At 40.9% G+C, this 14,763-nt stretch overlaps 1 protein-coding gene across 4 annotated transcripts; it reads right to left on the bottom strand.

Moving 5' to 3' along the window:
* Positions 1 to 3,663: 3,663 nt before the first annotated feature.
* On the bottom strand, positions 3,664 to 14,053 carry GIN1 (gypsy retrotransposon integrase 1). Of its 4 annotated transcripts, none has more exons than XM_068177139.1 (8): positions 13,941 to 14,053; positions 10,362 to 10,507; positions 9,270 to 9,463; positions 8,110 to 8,415; positions 7,226 to 7,414; positions 6,963 to 7,130; positions 6,230 to 6,518; positions 3,664 to 4,486 (listed from the first exon to the last, which is right to left on the bottom strand). In XM_068177139.1, the coding sequence occupies exons 2-8, from the start codon at positions 10,498 to 10,500 to the stop codon at positions 4,188 to 4,190; spliced, it is 1,584 nt and encodes a 527-aa protein (XP_068033240.1). In that variant the 5' UTR covers positions 10,501 to 10,507; positions 13,941 to 14,053; the 3' UTR covers positions 3,664 to 4,187. The 4 variants fall into 4 exon arrangements, with proteins under 4 accessions (XP_068033240.1, XP_068033241.1, XP_068033239.1 ...); XM_068177140.1 differs by lacking the exon at positions 13,941 to 14,053 and adding an exon at positions 11,577 to 11,855 and having other exon boundaries at positions 7,226 to 7,354; XM_068177138.1 differs by lacking the exon at positions 13,941 to 14,053 and adding an exon at positions 11,577 to 11,847.
* Positions 14,054 to 14,763: the final 710 nt, after the last annotated feature.

Here is a 14,763-nt window from a genome sequence, read left to right as displayed (position 1 = left end):
TTCCCCTCTCTTTTACCTGGGGGAGGGGAGGGGGGAAGGGATAGGGAGCCTCCAACCAGGTACGGGAGAGGAGGTCTCAGGGGACAAAGGACACCTGGATGGCCCAATGCCCCCCGGGGGTGGAGGGCACCCTTTGAATCTGCCAATCACTCGACGCACTTCTGGAGTGACAGACAGTGCTCAGCAGGGGTCGGGGTGGGGAAAGGAGGAGTGATTGACACACCTGGGAGACAACTTCAGGGGAGAAAACCACGTTTCGGGGGTAAACCATGAAAGCACACCGCAACATGGCATTATTCTAGCCACTTGCCTGGGAGATCCTGCTCACAGCAACCAAGGTGTAATGAGTACTGAAAGGTGCTTGGAAGGTGTAAAGCTGTATGGAAAGTTTACCACAGTTGGCAGCTGTGGTATAAAACCACCTAAAGCACGAGTATTTTTGTACTTTGGCTCACATGACAGGTCAGTCATTGTAGCAGTCAGAGGCCCTGCAAGGCCTCCCTGGCGGTCACTCGCCTACGATAAGAAATGCAGAGTCATGGTGAGTGGACCAAAGCAGCCCCTCTTCCGCCCTCGGACACTTGTTATCTCTCCATAAGGCTATAGGTCGTATTCTCCTCAAGCCTGGCCTTTGGACAATTTCCAGCACCCCAGTAGCCTACTTAAACCCCCATCTCTGCCCAGCTTGGCAGAACAGCTGTCACTGGAAACCTTTGCAGGATCTGCCAATAAAGACACTGCTGTGGAACTCCATACAGACTTCTGCTCTCTCTATTCCTGAGTCTGCCAAGGCACTTGTGAGCACAGAGCAAAATCACTAAGAGCTGAATTCACTAGAGCTGAAATCACTCCAGAGTTGCTCGCTAAGTTGCCTGCGGCTGGGAGCTAGCCCAGGGGACCCAGAAAGGCTGAGCTGATTAAGCACAGCGCTATCCGGGACACCTACGGCAGCGGTTGCCCAGGGGGCCGGATGGACCCCTGGGACCCCTGGCCGCCATAAGTCAAGCAGCCTTCACAAAATGCGGGTCATGTTGCTCTCAGAAATCTATTCATGCTCCCGTGATTACCGACAATTCCATGTAAAAATTACCGAAAATTCTGCTGCTAAGATCATTTTGGAAAGAAGTCCTCGGAAGGGCAGGGCGGCAGCAGCTCCCCGCGGATCCAGGCTGCCACTGTGCGACCGACACTCCAACACAAATCCAAACGTCTCCCTCTGGAGTCGAACACAGGAAAGCTAAGACTCTAAAAAAAATGTTTGTCGGAATGACACTGTAACTGTGTGCTCTGCTTTCCTTCTTCTTTGTCTTTATTCTATGGGAGCGGTGGATGATGTTTCTGACTAGGTGAAGACTCAGAATCAATCTGGTAGGGAACCACAGGTATTATTTACTGCATATCACTGAAGTGCTGCAGAAACCAGAACTCATTTTCTTAAGGGCTTTTCTACTGGGGCTTTTATCACTATGTCTGCCAGCTTTGTGAAGAGTAATGAGTATTTTTTGCAGTTTGTCAGGAATCTGATAAGGTGTTACTCTGTACAGAAGGGGGAAGTGAGGCATAAGGAAATTAAAGGCATCAATTGCCAAGAATAATCAACTAAGTTTAGATACTGAATTTGTGAAATCTGATTTATTCCCTTTTAACCCACTTACTTGGATATCACTTTACATATTCAAGGCATCAATTCTTGCCACCATCTGCAGCTCTGAATGCTTCAGTTCTGCTGATGAGTTTTGAGATGCTTCTCAAGCACCCAAAAAAGGGCTTACCCATGTGAGTAATGAGTAGTATGTGGTAATACAGAATTATAGAAACTTGTATCCAAGTGATCTGCTCATCACTTCACTAGTAGTCTGTAACAGGGCAGCACTGCCTGGCACTGGGGACATGCTGTATTTCCTACAACAGTTATTGTTTACTGGCACACCTACTTCTGCTACCAGTGCAGCAAAGTTGCTGCAGATCCCTTCATCTACACACAAGCTGAAAGGAGAACTGACCAGGGAATGGGTCTCTCAGGATTAACTGCTCTAGAATCAAATGCTTTAAAATTCAGTTTACTGTTTAGTTACTTCTATCTGGAAGAGCCTTCCTCTTCAAATTAGAGGTTTTGGTGCGCTGCTTTTCATTCAAAATTTCTACATAGTTTTGTTACCAAGATAAACAGCAAGCCAGCAGGTCTTCTAATAGGGGCAGAAGAGTACCCTTTTATTGAAGACATTGCTAAATCTTGCTTCCTTGTGTCAGTTTTCACCAAACAGTGTTTCTTTTCCATTTTCCAGTGATGTTCTTCATGTCAATAGTTTGAAAACCCTATATTTTATTTCAGTGAACCTTCCCCATGCACAGAAGGCCACATTTCAGTGCACTGGTAAAGTCACTAATGCCTGCTTGTTAATACAGTAGATAAAAATTACCAGGAAGCCTGAGCGATCAGCAGTATGTTAAATGTACACAGTATGTTAAATGTTTCTGTGTTTTCCCAATTACTCTCTCACTGCAGCATTTTCTTTCTCTTCATTGTAGCTCTAACAACTCTACAGCACTTGTGTTACTCCAGAGCTATTGCAGAAAACAGCTCTGTACTGTGCACAATTCAGGAACTGTTCACTTGGAGTAAGAAAAGAATAAGAGAGGCTGGTTCTCTTTTGCAGCTACTAAAGCAGAAATGAGTCTTAAAACAATGCCTTACTCTCCAGTTTTATCCCTGACAGTAATGTTTTCTTCAAAAGGATGATATATAGAAATAAATATTTATTCCATGTGTATGCACACGTACAATGTACTCAGAAAGACTCTTTCTGAAGTCTTGGTGGAGAAAAATTGTATCTGTAGGACTGCAGTTTCAGAAGACACAAAATAGTTTGAGTATTAATTATTTTTCATTTGAAGTTTAAGATGGGATTCTGTCATGGTGCTTAGCTCTTTTCTCACACAGATGCATATTAAAGACATACTGTACTGCACATGTAAGTCTCTGTAGGAGGTAGGTACCTAATCAGCCACATCTAACTGCCTAAAATGAAATGAAAACTCCTAATAAATAGTACTTTCTTCCTCCTGTGTGAGAAGTCACATGACATTCAGGAGCAGAAATTAGAAGGAACACACAAATTCAGACAGCAAGATAAGCAAATCCTCCATAGCATCATCCATAAGTTGCTGAATTCCTCAATTCACTTTTCTGCTGGTTTTCTTTAAGTCAATCCCCTACAAAGAAAAAAGGCCCAAAAAACCCAAAACCCACCCCCCCCAAAAAAAAACCAAAAAAAACCACCCCAAAACAACAAAAATTGACTTCCACTCATCAGTTTTCCATGTCAAAAAATTCCTGTGCTGCTGACTTTGAGAAACAGTCTTCTCAACAGGAAGTCCAGACCAATAACAAGTTAGTCAAGGAAATCAGACAATAAGTTAATAACACTGCTTCACCTTTCAGAGCCCACTGTCCATGGAAAATCTCCCAACATGCACAGGCTCAGTGAAGAGGTAACTGTAATGGAGAAACCAGATGTTTGTGGAAAATGCACATATTGATATTAAATGCTCTCAAGATTTTTTCACATGCCTGAGATATTAAAAGTGCCTACACTAGTAGACTTTTGATGAGCAGGGAACAGCTGAAGCCCTCATTGTTTCATGCACAGAACACTACATGTAATTTTATTCTGGCAGTTTTATTGTTTTGTGAGATCTTAATTGGATTAGATTAGAAATTAAAAGTTGTACAAGTATGATGCAGCAGCTTCCCAGAATGAATAGAAAACTGTTATATAACAGGAAAAGGAAGACATGAGCTTCTCTGTAGGGAGGGAAAATTTACACCAACTTGCTTAGGTTTAATTCATCTCACAGTGCACATTAGGAATGAGTCAGCCAAGGGTTAAATGGAAAAGGTCCTTACAAGTGAAATGATGCATTGTGTCCTGAGAGGATAACAGTAAGGCATGGCTACATTGCCATTCTACCAACAAAATCTGGAATTTAAATGCATGATCAGAATATGTACTTTTACTAGTGCTTTTTCTTAACACCCAGACAAATTAGATACCTCCAAATACTCTTAGATTCATAAAGGAGGAAAGTGGATTGGGCTAACGAAGTTGGAGCTGTTAATTTTTTTTTTTCAGTTTGCCACAGTCGTTTCAAACTGCTTGGCAAGGAAATGTGATAGAAGACTATGCTTAAGTGTCCTCTGTCTTTTTCTGAAGGGTCCAAGAAGGTGAAGGCCATTGCTCTGGCTTTGCAGTGTTTGGTTCAGTGCAATGCTCTTCTCTCAGCTCAGACTCATGTTTGCCATCTGCTGATTCTTGGTCTTTGCAGGCTGCAGGTGGAATCTGTACAGCAGACATGATATCTCTTTTGTAGGCATTTATTTCTTTTTCAGCAACAGAGTCTGCTTGACTTGAATTATTAGATCTTTCAGATAAGCCAATATAGTCATGGTCAAAAACTACGACACCTTGTAGAATGTAATGGTTGCCTGTAAAAGGAAAGTAGCCATTAGGTCAGATTTCTGAAGCCATACTTGAAATGTTACTGAGGTGCTAACTTACTTTTCAAAACAATTTACAAAAGAGGACAAGAATGTTTGAGTGACAGCAAACTGATTATGTGAATTTTCCAATTTCACTGAGGATCAAATGTTTGGCATCAAACATCAAATGTTTGTTACATCCACAAAATAACCCCTGTGATGATCCACATTTAGAACTTTTCTTTCCTAAATCAATGATTAGCTTGATGCCTATCTCAGTCATCTACTGAACTAATGCTTGAATACAACTACTAGCTTGAATAAATGGATATGCAGATTCTTTCATTTTGTGCATGCACACAGATAAATGTGGTTTCTTCATGCTCTCGCTGGGAAATCTTAGTTCAACACACAACAGGCTTTCCTCAAACCATAAAAAGTTTAAAAAGTAAGTAAAGTAAGAAACACCCAAACAACCAAAATCTATCCCAGCCAAGACCAAGACAGTCACTTCTTGAAAAAGGGAATTCTACGTTTACACACTGCTTCTACAGTATTCAGCAGTAAACATATTAGGTTCTAATACTCCAAAGATCACTACTTTCACGTTTTTGTACAGTGACACAATTTACCAAAAGTTATTCTAATAGCTGCTCATTATCTACATGCTTGATACATGTGTGACTTCCTCCTCATCTATCAGCAGTTTAATGAGGAATCAGGAGGCACAGAGTGATTGTCCAAAAAAAGTAGAGGCCTCCTGACATGACATGAAATCAGTATCTTAGTTGCAAAATCCATAATTGATGACTGACATAAATATTTCAGCTTGTTACATGAAATTCTAGAATTAGTTTCAGCTTTGCCAATCTCTCAGCTTTAAGAGGTGATGGACGAAATTACCATCTCAATGTAGTTTATCTATTTACAAGAAACAAAGTTTGATCACATGTGCCAATAGTGTGGGAATTGCTCTACTCTTCAAGAACTCTGAAGTAAAAAGCAGCTTGCTCTGTGACAGAAGTCTTCTGTATACTAAGTATTTAATTTTTTTGGAAATGCCTCTGGTGACTCAAAGACAGCATGAGCAGAAAAGAAACAGCTGCCACTGTTTGATTTGCAAAAGGGCATGCTGAATATGTAAGACAAAGAGCAGAAGTTGGTAATCCAAACCTCTGGAAATTTCTAACCACCCTACCACAGAGCATGGCAATTCTATTTACTTTGGTAAGAGAAATGATGACTTCTTTAATAGGACAATTTAAAATAAACTATTCCAAAATCAGTTCCCTGATGTAGTCTTTCTATTTTAAGGCTTTACAAGACACTCCAATGTTGTAAAAAAACAGTTTCCATTGCACAAGCAAAGTTAATGTGAATTCTGCCTACACCAAAATAGAAACAGAATCAGAAAACGCTCCTTGAATACCAGTCAGCCTGCTTAAACTTCTATCAGCCAGCATGAATAGATCCAAGCCAGTGATTAGAAGCAACTTTAATAGAGGCTATTTCTAAAAATACTTTGAACATTATTCATGAGCTCTGTTCCATGCTCTGCATAGTTTGATGTCACTCACACTCACTATTCTCCTTACTTAGCTATTACATTATTGTGTGTGCTAACATAATTCCCACTGGTTTTCATTCTAGTAACTTAACACCACAACAGAGAAGTTAAAAAAAACAAAACAAAAAATCCAACTCTTCTTACATATATAAAAATACAAATTTATAAACAATTATATACACCTTTTTCACTGGACCCTCTTATATATGGCTTGAGGTGAGACATCTTGATTGGTCTTTTCAGCCTGGATCCTGTGGAATCTCTTAATATTGCATAGCCATTTTCTGTGATGTAATCTATGACACAAGGACCAATCCATTCCGACTGGAAACGACCATCTTTCCACCAGTTTTTTCTTTGCCTGAGGACTTCATGACCAACTTTAAGTTCAAGGGTATTTAATTGTTTTGACTTCCTTTTGACTGTGATTTTGGTTCTGATTTTTTGTTCATCTGAAGTTTTTTTATCTGCCTACAGAAAGAAAAATGTGAATTACTTTTTTTTTTTTTCCAAAAGTAATCATGCAATTTCATAGCATTGGTTAACAGTGCTTAAGCATGACATTGAGTGGTTTTAGATGTGTGCAGTTTGCAATTATGTGGGACTGACAAGTGATAAAGAAATTGCTTTTATCTTCATAAATCACTACTCCATAGGCAATAGTTTTCAACTTCTCTGTTCTGCCCTCTAAGTCAGACATAATAAACTTCTAAAAATAAGTCTCTTTTAACATCACTCCCTCCAAATACATGTGTTACATTGAAATTAAGGGATCACAGAGGAAGGAAAACAAGCTAAAAACCAACACTCAAACCCCCACATTATTTCAAAAGGTTAGTTATACTTTATGCCTCAGACTTTTTCATCTTTATCTTCAGTCTTCTTACTAGTAAAATTCAAATACATAACATTTACCTGGCAACCTGAGGCTTTGTCTTTTTCCAGTACTTGACTGAGTTTTTTAGTTGCTTCAAATATTTTGGCAAAACTACTGTATTCTCCTTCCACACATATATTCATGGGCTCAACAACACGTGGGTTACGGTTGAACATTTGGAAATATGGGGTGTTTTGATCTGGCTCCTATTTATATGGGAACCAAAAGCAAGCAAATTTAGCATACAGCTTTGCTGACATTTTGGAGGACTTCAGTCAAAAGAAAAATAATTTTCACATACCAAATTTGTCAAATTGAAAGCATAGGCTATAGCAGATAAATGTTCATCCCAATCATTTGGATGGTCCATACAATACTTGTTAAGGAAAGTTTTGATTGTCTTGGACATTCTTTCATTTATACAATGCGTCTGAGGATAAGACAATACAATTTGCTTCATTCCAAACAGTGCAAACAGTTCTTCATTTATCTTCAAAAGAAGAAAAACACAATTAGTGAACATTTCTCCTGTTTTGTATCCCATTTCAAGTAAAAACCTCAGATTACCACCCTTTTGGTTAATATGATGGTGACTAGGAAAAATCTTACATACGTATTGGCACAGAACACACCAGGACTCTGAATGAGAGCTACAGCATTAAGTAGGGCTTAGGAGCCAGTGATTGATGGTTCCTAACCATATTTTTGCCACTTAACTCGATCTGTCATTACCTCCTTGTCACAATCTGATGATTTCATCACCTTTTAGAGGAACAGTGTGTCAAGTCTTTCATAATCACTATAAGCCAACAACAAAAATACCCTTAGCTACTGCTATACTGGGCAATATGGATGAATGACATACATCAGAACGCAGTGTACAAATTTATGCCAATCCAAGTGAGTGACAAAACCTGCACTATGACTGCCAGGAAATAATTTTACTTTGCTCTTTTTACAATGAATAAAGTCCTGGGAAACATTGCATAGCATTACAATTGCAAATAATTGGTTTGACATTTTTTGTACTGTGCAAACACCTTTACTTTTTCAATTAAAGAAAAAAATACTAAAGTATTTTTCAAAAAAAATCTAAAATTCAAATCTAATACATGGGAAAATGTATTTTTCTTGAGGACAAAAAGCAACCAAAAAAAGTTATTAACCAGCTAAGTAAATAATTACCTGATAAACAAGCTCCTTCCCCTGATCAATAGGCATCTTTTGAGGTGGCCCATATAAGAAAAACACGTTTATGATTGCCTTAGCAATTTCAGCTGCTGAAGTGTCATACAGTGGTAAGATAACAGTCCATCTTGTAAACAAATCTGTCATAATTATGATGTATTTGTGACTTCTATTGGTAACACTGAAAGGTCCCATTAGCTCTATAGTGACTGCTGTCCATGGGTCCTCTGCTTTGATAGGGTGTATTTTGGGCACTCTGGTGGCTATGTTCTTTGCCATCTGGCAATGCTGGCAGGCGTGCACCTAGAGAAGACATCAGGGAAGGTGTTATCAATGAAAAGTGATGGTGAGGTGATGACAACCACCAGAATCATAGATCTCCACTATCTAGTGTCTGGTCTCCAAACCAGGCAATGCAAAACAAATTTATCACTTTTCTTACAATTTTTTTCACTTAGATTTTTCAGAAACAGCATAAAACTAAAATAAAACCAAATGATACTGAAGGCCAGGAGAGGGACATGTAAAAGAACTCATACCTGAATTCTCTTCATTCTGAAAGCACTGTGCTCTTTCAAGTCCACAGTACAAATTTTAAAATCCATTACTATCTGTAAATAATAAAGGAAGTAAGAAGCAACTGGGAGTGAAAGGAAGTCCTAATCATTCTCCTTTTGGTTCATCTATGTATGCTGTGGCTGAAAAATACTGGAAGTATACATTATCTTCCATGCACAACAACTTAACCTACGGGACAGAGCACCCACAACTTATTGTAAAGCAGAGACACCATTTTCATGTTCTTATCTGCTAGCAGCTACTCTGGTCACACATCCTTATGATGGTACATTGCATTCTAACAAAGATATGTGACAGTGACTGCACAAGAAATCTCTCTCAGGGACCAGATGTGCGCTGCCTACCAAAAGAGATTATGGCTCCACACCATAGTGGTGTGCAAGCTAGTAAAAGAGTAAAAAGTAGTAGAAGAGTAAAAAGAAACACCATGCATTGCCAAGATGACCAGGTGCAGTGTGATTGCAAGCTTACATTTCCTCCTTGTGAAACAGCCTGAGCACTTGCTGTACCAAAGTTCATAGGATTACCAAACACTTGTAACAGACTACATAAAGTATCCTGTAGCTATGAAGCCATACCCAATGCTTGACATCATTTGTTACAGAGGTCCAGTAGTAATTAGACTCCACTAAAGTCAGTGTCCTTGATATACCATGATGAGTGCCAGCAGCATTTTTGTGGCATTTCTCGAGGACCTTTTTCTTCTCTTCATCTGAAACAATTACCAGGCGCATTTGTTTTCTGTCTTTTCCAACATAGAACAACTTGTTCTCTGAAAGAAGTACCAGCAAATTATAAGCAAGTGCTTTGTCTTCTGTTTAGTTTCCTAAACTACTAAGCATGACTCAGAATAGAATTTAGTGTAATAAAGTTCACTTTTGTAAACATATCTTTTTGTTTACAAACATTTTAATTATGTCCTCCAAAGAGCCATTAGGTCAGCTATGTTTATTATCTGGACACAAGAAGTTACAAAGGCAAGTCAGAATACAAACAGCATTCCCATAGGAAATCTGACTGAAACACAAACTAACAGTGGGGTTGAAAAGGGGAGGTAGGAGTGTTGAAAACATTGCTTGCGAAGCTGTTGGGTGCCTGCCAGCAACCTGACAGGGATAGTCAAGGATTTAACTCCTCCCTACCTTCTCTCTACACAACACTGGCAGTTTCAATGGGATTGAGACAGCACAGCAGACTACAATGGCTCATGAAGGCTCATATACCTCCCAGGGCTGCAATAAAGTCGGGAAGGGCCTGCAGGCTCTCAGGTGACTGATGGCAAAATTGTCCTTGTACTTCTGCCAGTCATCCCCCAAACTGGATGGAGCATTCCTTGTCTCTAGCTGCAGATCTGTTTCCCTTTCTGTAATCCCTTCAATTATGGATTGCAATGACTACATATTTCTACAGTATAAAAAAATATATATAAAATAAGGTTTGGCTTTTATATAGATAAATAAACCTGTCCTGGAATGGACTAAAGCAGATTGAACTTCCATTTCTACAAACATACTGTTATATATTAACCAGGGATTTGCACAGCATTTGTGTCATAGAGAATGCTTATTAAAATCACAGAATGTGCAGAGCAAGATCTCACTTTTTATTCATATTAACAGATCTTCACCTTAATATCTATTTTTAGCATAATTTGAGAGAAAAAATTTTACCCTTGAAAACAAATTTTTTGGCAGCTCTCCTGATTCCACTTCTTTCACTTGATAATGTTGTGGGATGATATTCCCCTGTTCGCTTGTAGTATGCAATCTGCTTCAGATGGAGCCCACCACTTTTTCCACTACGAACCATTGCCAATCTGAAAAAATGGACAGAATTTATTAGATAAATTGTCAGAGAAGCACATTGCCAAGTTTTTACTGATTTCTTTGTAGCTCAGAGGCATCCTTATTATGTAGCCCCTAAGAAGAGGTTGCACCACCCACTATACACATCGACATTCAGCTTTAGCAACAAAGAGCACTGCCTGAAACACTAATTTTATTCTAGGCAGAATTGATTTTGTCTAAGTATATTTTAAAATTTCTACTACACTCATTGGACAGGGAAAGGAAATGGCATCAGAGAGAAAAATATTGTTCTTCTCATTCTTGGATACCTCTCAAATTCAGTTGTGCTTGAGATTGTCCAAAGATCCATCTTAGCTGACAAAAAGCTACATAGGCAAAGAGGAAAAAAAACAACTTCCCAAAGAAAAACGAATGGAAATTTATTTTTTCACTAATTAGTCACACAATTAGATTTTGAAATTCCAAACCAGACTGCATGCGAGGTAACAATTTGTTCCTTGACACAAGCTGACTTTCCTGATACATTAATAAGCAATAATGTCATTTGTAAATTGAGCCACTGATACAGAACCTGTTTGGGTTTAGCAAGAATAGCATCAAAATAATTATGTAATAATGAAAATTGAAATTTTCACAGGCAGGATTATTCATGCAGCCTCTACATCATTTGAGTGGTTTGGTTTTTTTCCAAAATTTTTCCAGCAGCATAGATGAGGCAGCAGTTTAATCCTGCTCTCATCAATGTCTGCAGGAGCAGGATCAAGCTTGGGGTCTGCCATGCCATAATTTCATAGTGAATACTGGTTATCCACAGCATTAAGTAAATCTATTTCTTACCCACAGCATTAAATAAATTTATTTCTGGCACTGTTCCAGTGCCAGACTGTGACATTATGTAGCCTGCTAAAAAGAGTAATTAGCTTGTCTGCCATATGTGCTAAGTGGCTTATAATTATGGGGAAGTGACAGTATCCAGTCACTCTGGAATGCACATCATCTCATCATGTGGGGATGCTATTTGAAAACAAAATATCTAGAACAAGATGTCTATTTTTCAATTTATAGATTCTGACCTACCTTTACTATGCCGGTGGTGGGAAGGAGGTAAAGACCTCTTAAGAGTGGTTATGCCTGCTTTCATTTCATCCTTTCCTCCCAGAAAATAAAATGCTATATGTTATTTTTGGAACCTGCACCCTGAGCTAAGCACTGCTGTTAGCAATGGCAAATGCATGACAGGACCTTTCCATTCAAAATGTGACAAGACTTTTGCCTCATTGAATACTTCATTTTATACAACATAGAGCTGGTTTTCAAAACAAGCCAAGTTTCTCGTCATACAGCATTAGTGCTTTAAAGTAAAATTTTCATACCTGAACTAACACAGATGTACTTCCCAACAGCACATCTCACCTGTGAAGAAAGACGGTGTTTCAGAAGAGGGAAGGAGAGGAGCCAGAACACAGGACTGTTCTGACACAGCAGTTTCCTGTAAATTTATATCTGACAGCAAATGCTAAACCAACCCACTGAGCTGGTAAATTGGATAACTAACAGCAGAAAAGGAGGTGAGGCTACCACTAAGTAAATTAATTTTTCTGTTTTTAAAAGAAGTCAATTAACTAGTATTTCTGACAGTAAAAAAACATTGGTGAAGGGCAATTAAAATATCCCATCTGCCAGGGGCACACATTCAAGTTCTACCCAGGGGCCTCCTCAAGGCTAGTCCTGCACTTAAGTTACCTGAAGTCAAAACTAGCCCAGTATGACCTGTCACTTAACTACAGGGATGATGGATTCTTTTGGCTTGACACACACTTTCACATATGGGAAGAAAAGATCTTACAGAACAATCTTTATTCTTCCAGTACTTTTGAAACTTGTCTGAACCAGCAAATATTTTCCATGGAGCCCAAAACTGCCCATTTCAATAAAATGAAGTTGCACAGCAACAAAATACTTCTAAGCAGGACCACAGCATACACTTCTGCTAAGCAGACGTGCTATCCACATTTCTGCAATGGCAGTTTCTGTTATAAGCATTTTAAAGAGCTTAGGTAAGCCAATGAGGAAAGAATGCGCTATGTAGCACCCACATACATTAATCTAGTATTATCCTGATCGAGCAAACTGTTAAGTACTTAAGTCTGCTGGATTGCTGCCCAATATGAGCTTCCTTCCTGGGTATTTAATTTCTTGTGCCCCTACTAATCTTTTCCCCCACCACCTAATTTACTTTGTTTGGCCTACTCCTAAAAAATGCCAGATAAAACACCCTGAAAAGAACAATTTATGAAATCTTCTGGTTTTCTTATTTATTCAGATAATTCATATGCTATGTCTCTCAGTACTCATAATGCATCTGGTAGTCTAAAAATCAAAGACATAAAATCAGCTACCCATTTTTTAGTACCTTAGAAGCTCAAAAAGTATACACAAGAACGTATTTTAGCAGAGAGAATGAAACTTTCATATAACCAGTGGTCTTTAGTTTTATTGGCTTAGCCAAAATAGTCCCACCCATTAAAACTAAGGTATTTCATCCTTTAATGCCCTTTTTCTCCTACAGACAAACAACAATCCTAACTGCAAAACTATTATTTTAGTCCAGCTTTTGACAAATTCCCCTACTTCTGACTGCTGTTCCTACAAGAAACAGGAATTGCCTGTGGAGCCCTGAATCATAGTCACACAATGGTTTGGGTTGGGATGGATTTTAAAGATCATCAACTTCCAAACTGCTGCCAGGTTCGGGGACACCTTCCAAAAGATGAGATTCCTCAGAGCTCCAAACCCACTTGGGTTCGAACACTTCCAGAATGGGACAGACGCAGCTTTTCTGGGCAACCTGTTCTAGTGCCTCACCATCCTCTCAGTAAAGATTTTTTTCCTAATATCTGGTCTAAACTTGCTCTCTTTCTTTGAATGCATTCCCCCTTGCCGTATCTGTGTACGTTCATGTAAGAAATCCCCCTCTTTACAGGCTGTCTCCAGCACACAGCTTCAAAACACCGCTTTTCTAACCCAGGTGCTTCCAAAAATGTGTAATTCAGACTAACAGACTCGCCTGCATTCCTCCTGATTTTGCAAGTGCGACAGAGGGCTGAGCAGGCGCCTATGAGACTGAGTGTGTAGGCATGCGAAGTCGCGTCTTGCCGCCCGCGGTATCGTCAGCCGCCATTCAGAATTCCACTGATTCCTCTCGGGAATGCGCCTCCGCATCCTCCCTCCCGCCCACAGCACTACACATCCCAAAGTGCATCGCGCCCGCGCAGGGCATGCCGGGAGCGGCGGTCGCCAGTGACCGTCCCCTGGGCCTCACACCCCGCGCATGCACGAGGCGACGCCAACGCGAACTTTTTGCTTCCCGGCACCGGCACCCGCCGCCCTCTCGGCCCGTCGGGCACACCCGGGAACATCCGCCGTGCCGCAGGCACGCACCTGCTCCAGCAGAGGTACCGGCAAGGCCCGTCGCGGGGGCCACAGTTTCCCGGCCAGACCAACCACAGCCACGGCCCCAGCAGCTCCCCGAGACTTTTGTGGCGCCCCCGGAAGTGGCGAGAGGTAGAGGAGGAGGCGGGGCAGCGGCGGCGGCGCCGCCTTCTGGGGGGACTGCGGGGCCGCCGCGGGTAGGTGAGGTGGCTGTTCCCTCCTTCCTTCCCTGCCTTTCCTTCCTTCCCATTCCTGGCCTGGCCGGGACGCAGGTAGGCAGCGCGGTGGCTGAGGAGAGCGGGAGTTCCCGTGAGAAACCGTGTCGCAGTGGGCGGGCAGCGCAGGCGGTGCGGCGGCCCCCGGCCCCGCACTGGAGCGCGCGGTGGGCAGAGCCCCGCGGGCTCCCCCGCCTGTTCCTCGGGCACGCCCAAAGCCGCTGCAGCGGGCACGGTTCATGTGCGCGGTCAGCGCTTTGTGTCTGGGTCGTTCTGCTCTCAGACACGGTTGCGCTGAAGCAGCGGCGGTGCCGCACACTGGGTGTGTGAGGTTGCAAGTGTGCAGTGCTGTCAGTGTCGGGTGAAGCGCTTTGGTACAGATGACCACGGGGTGAAAGGTGGTGTGCGCCTAAACGGGGATGGGGATGGAAGTTGTGAAAAACGCCAATCACTTGGCTTTTAAAATTTTAAAAGTTTAATAATAATAAAATAGTTACAAAAACAGTAATACAATTAGAGTAATAAAAATTTAGAGTTAGGACAATTGCAAGACAATAAAAAGCAAAGAATTACGAACGTCCGGATGCTCTCGGGCACCTAAGCCAAATAAGCATGCC

Source organism: Anomalospiza imberbis, chromosome Z, assembly GCF_031753505.1.
Source record: "Anomalospiza imberbis isolate Cuckoo-Finch-1a 21T00152 chromosome Z, ASM3175350v1, whole genome shotgun sequence".
NCBI classification, from domain to species: Eukaryota; Metazoa; Chordata; class Aves; order Passeriformes; family Viduidae; genus Anomalospiza; species Anomalospiza imberbis.
The sequence above is the reverse complement of the archived record's forward strand: the minus strand, read 5'-3'. Positions and strand labels throughout refer to the sequence as shown.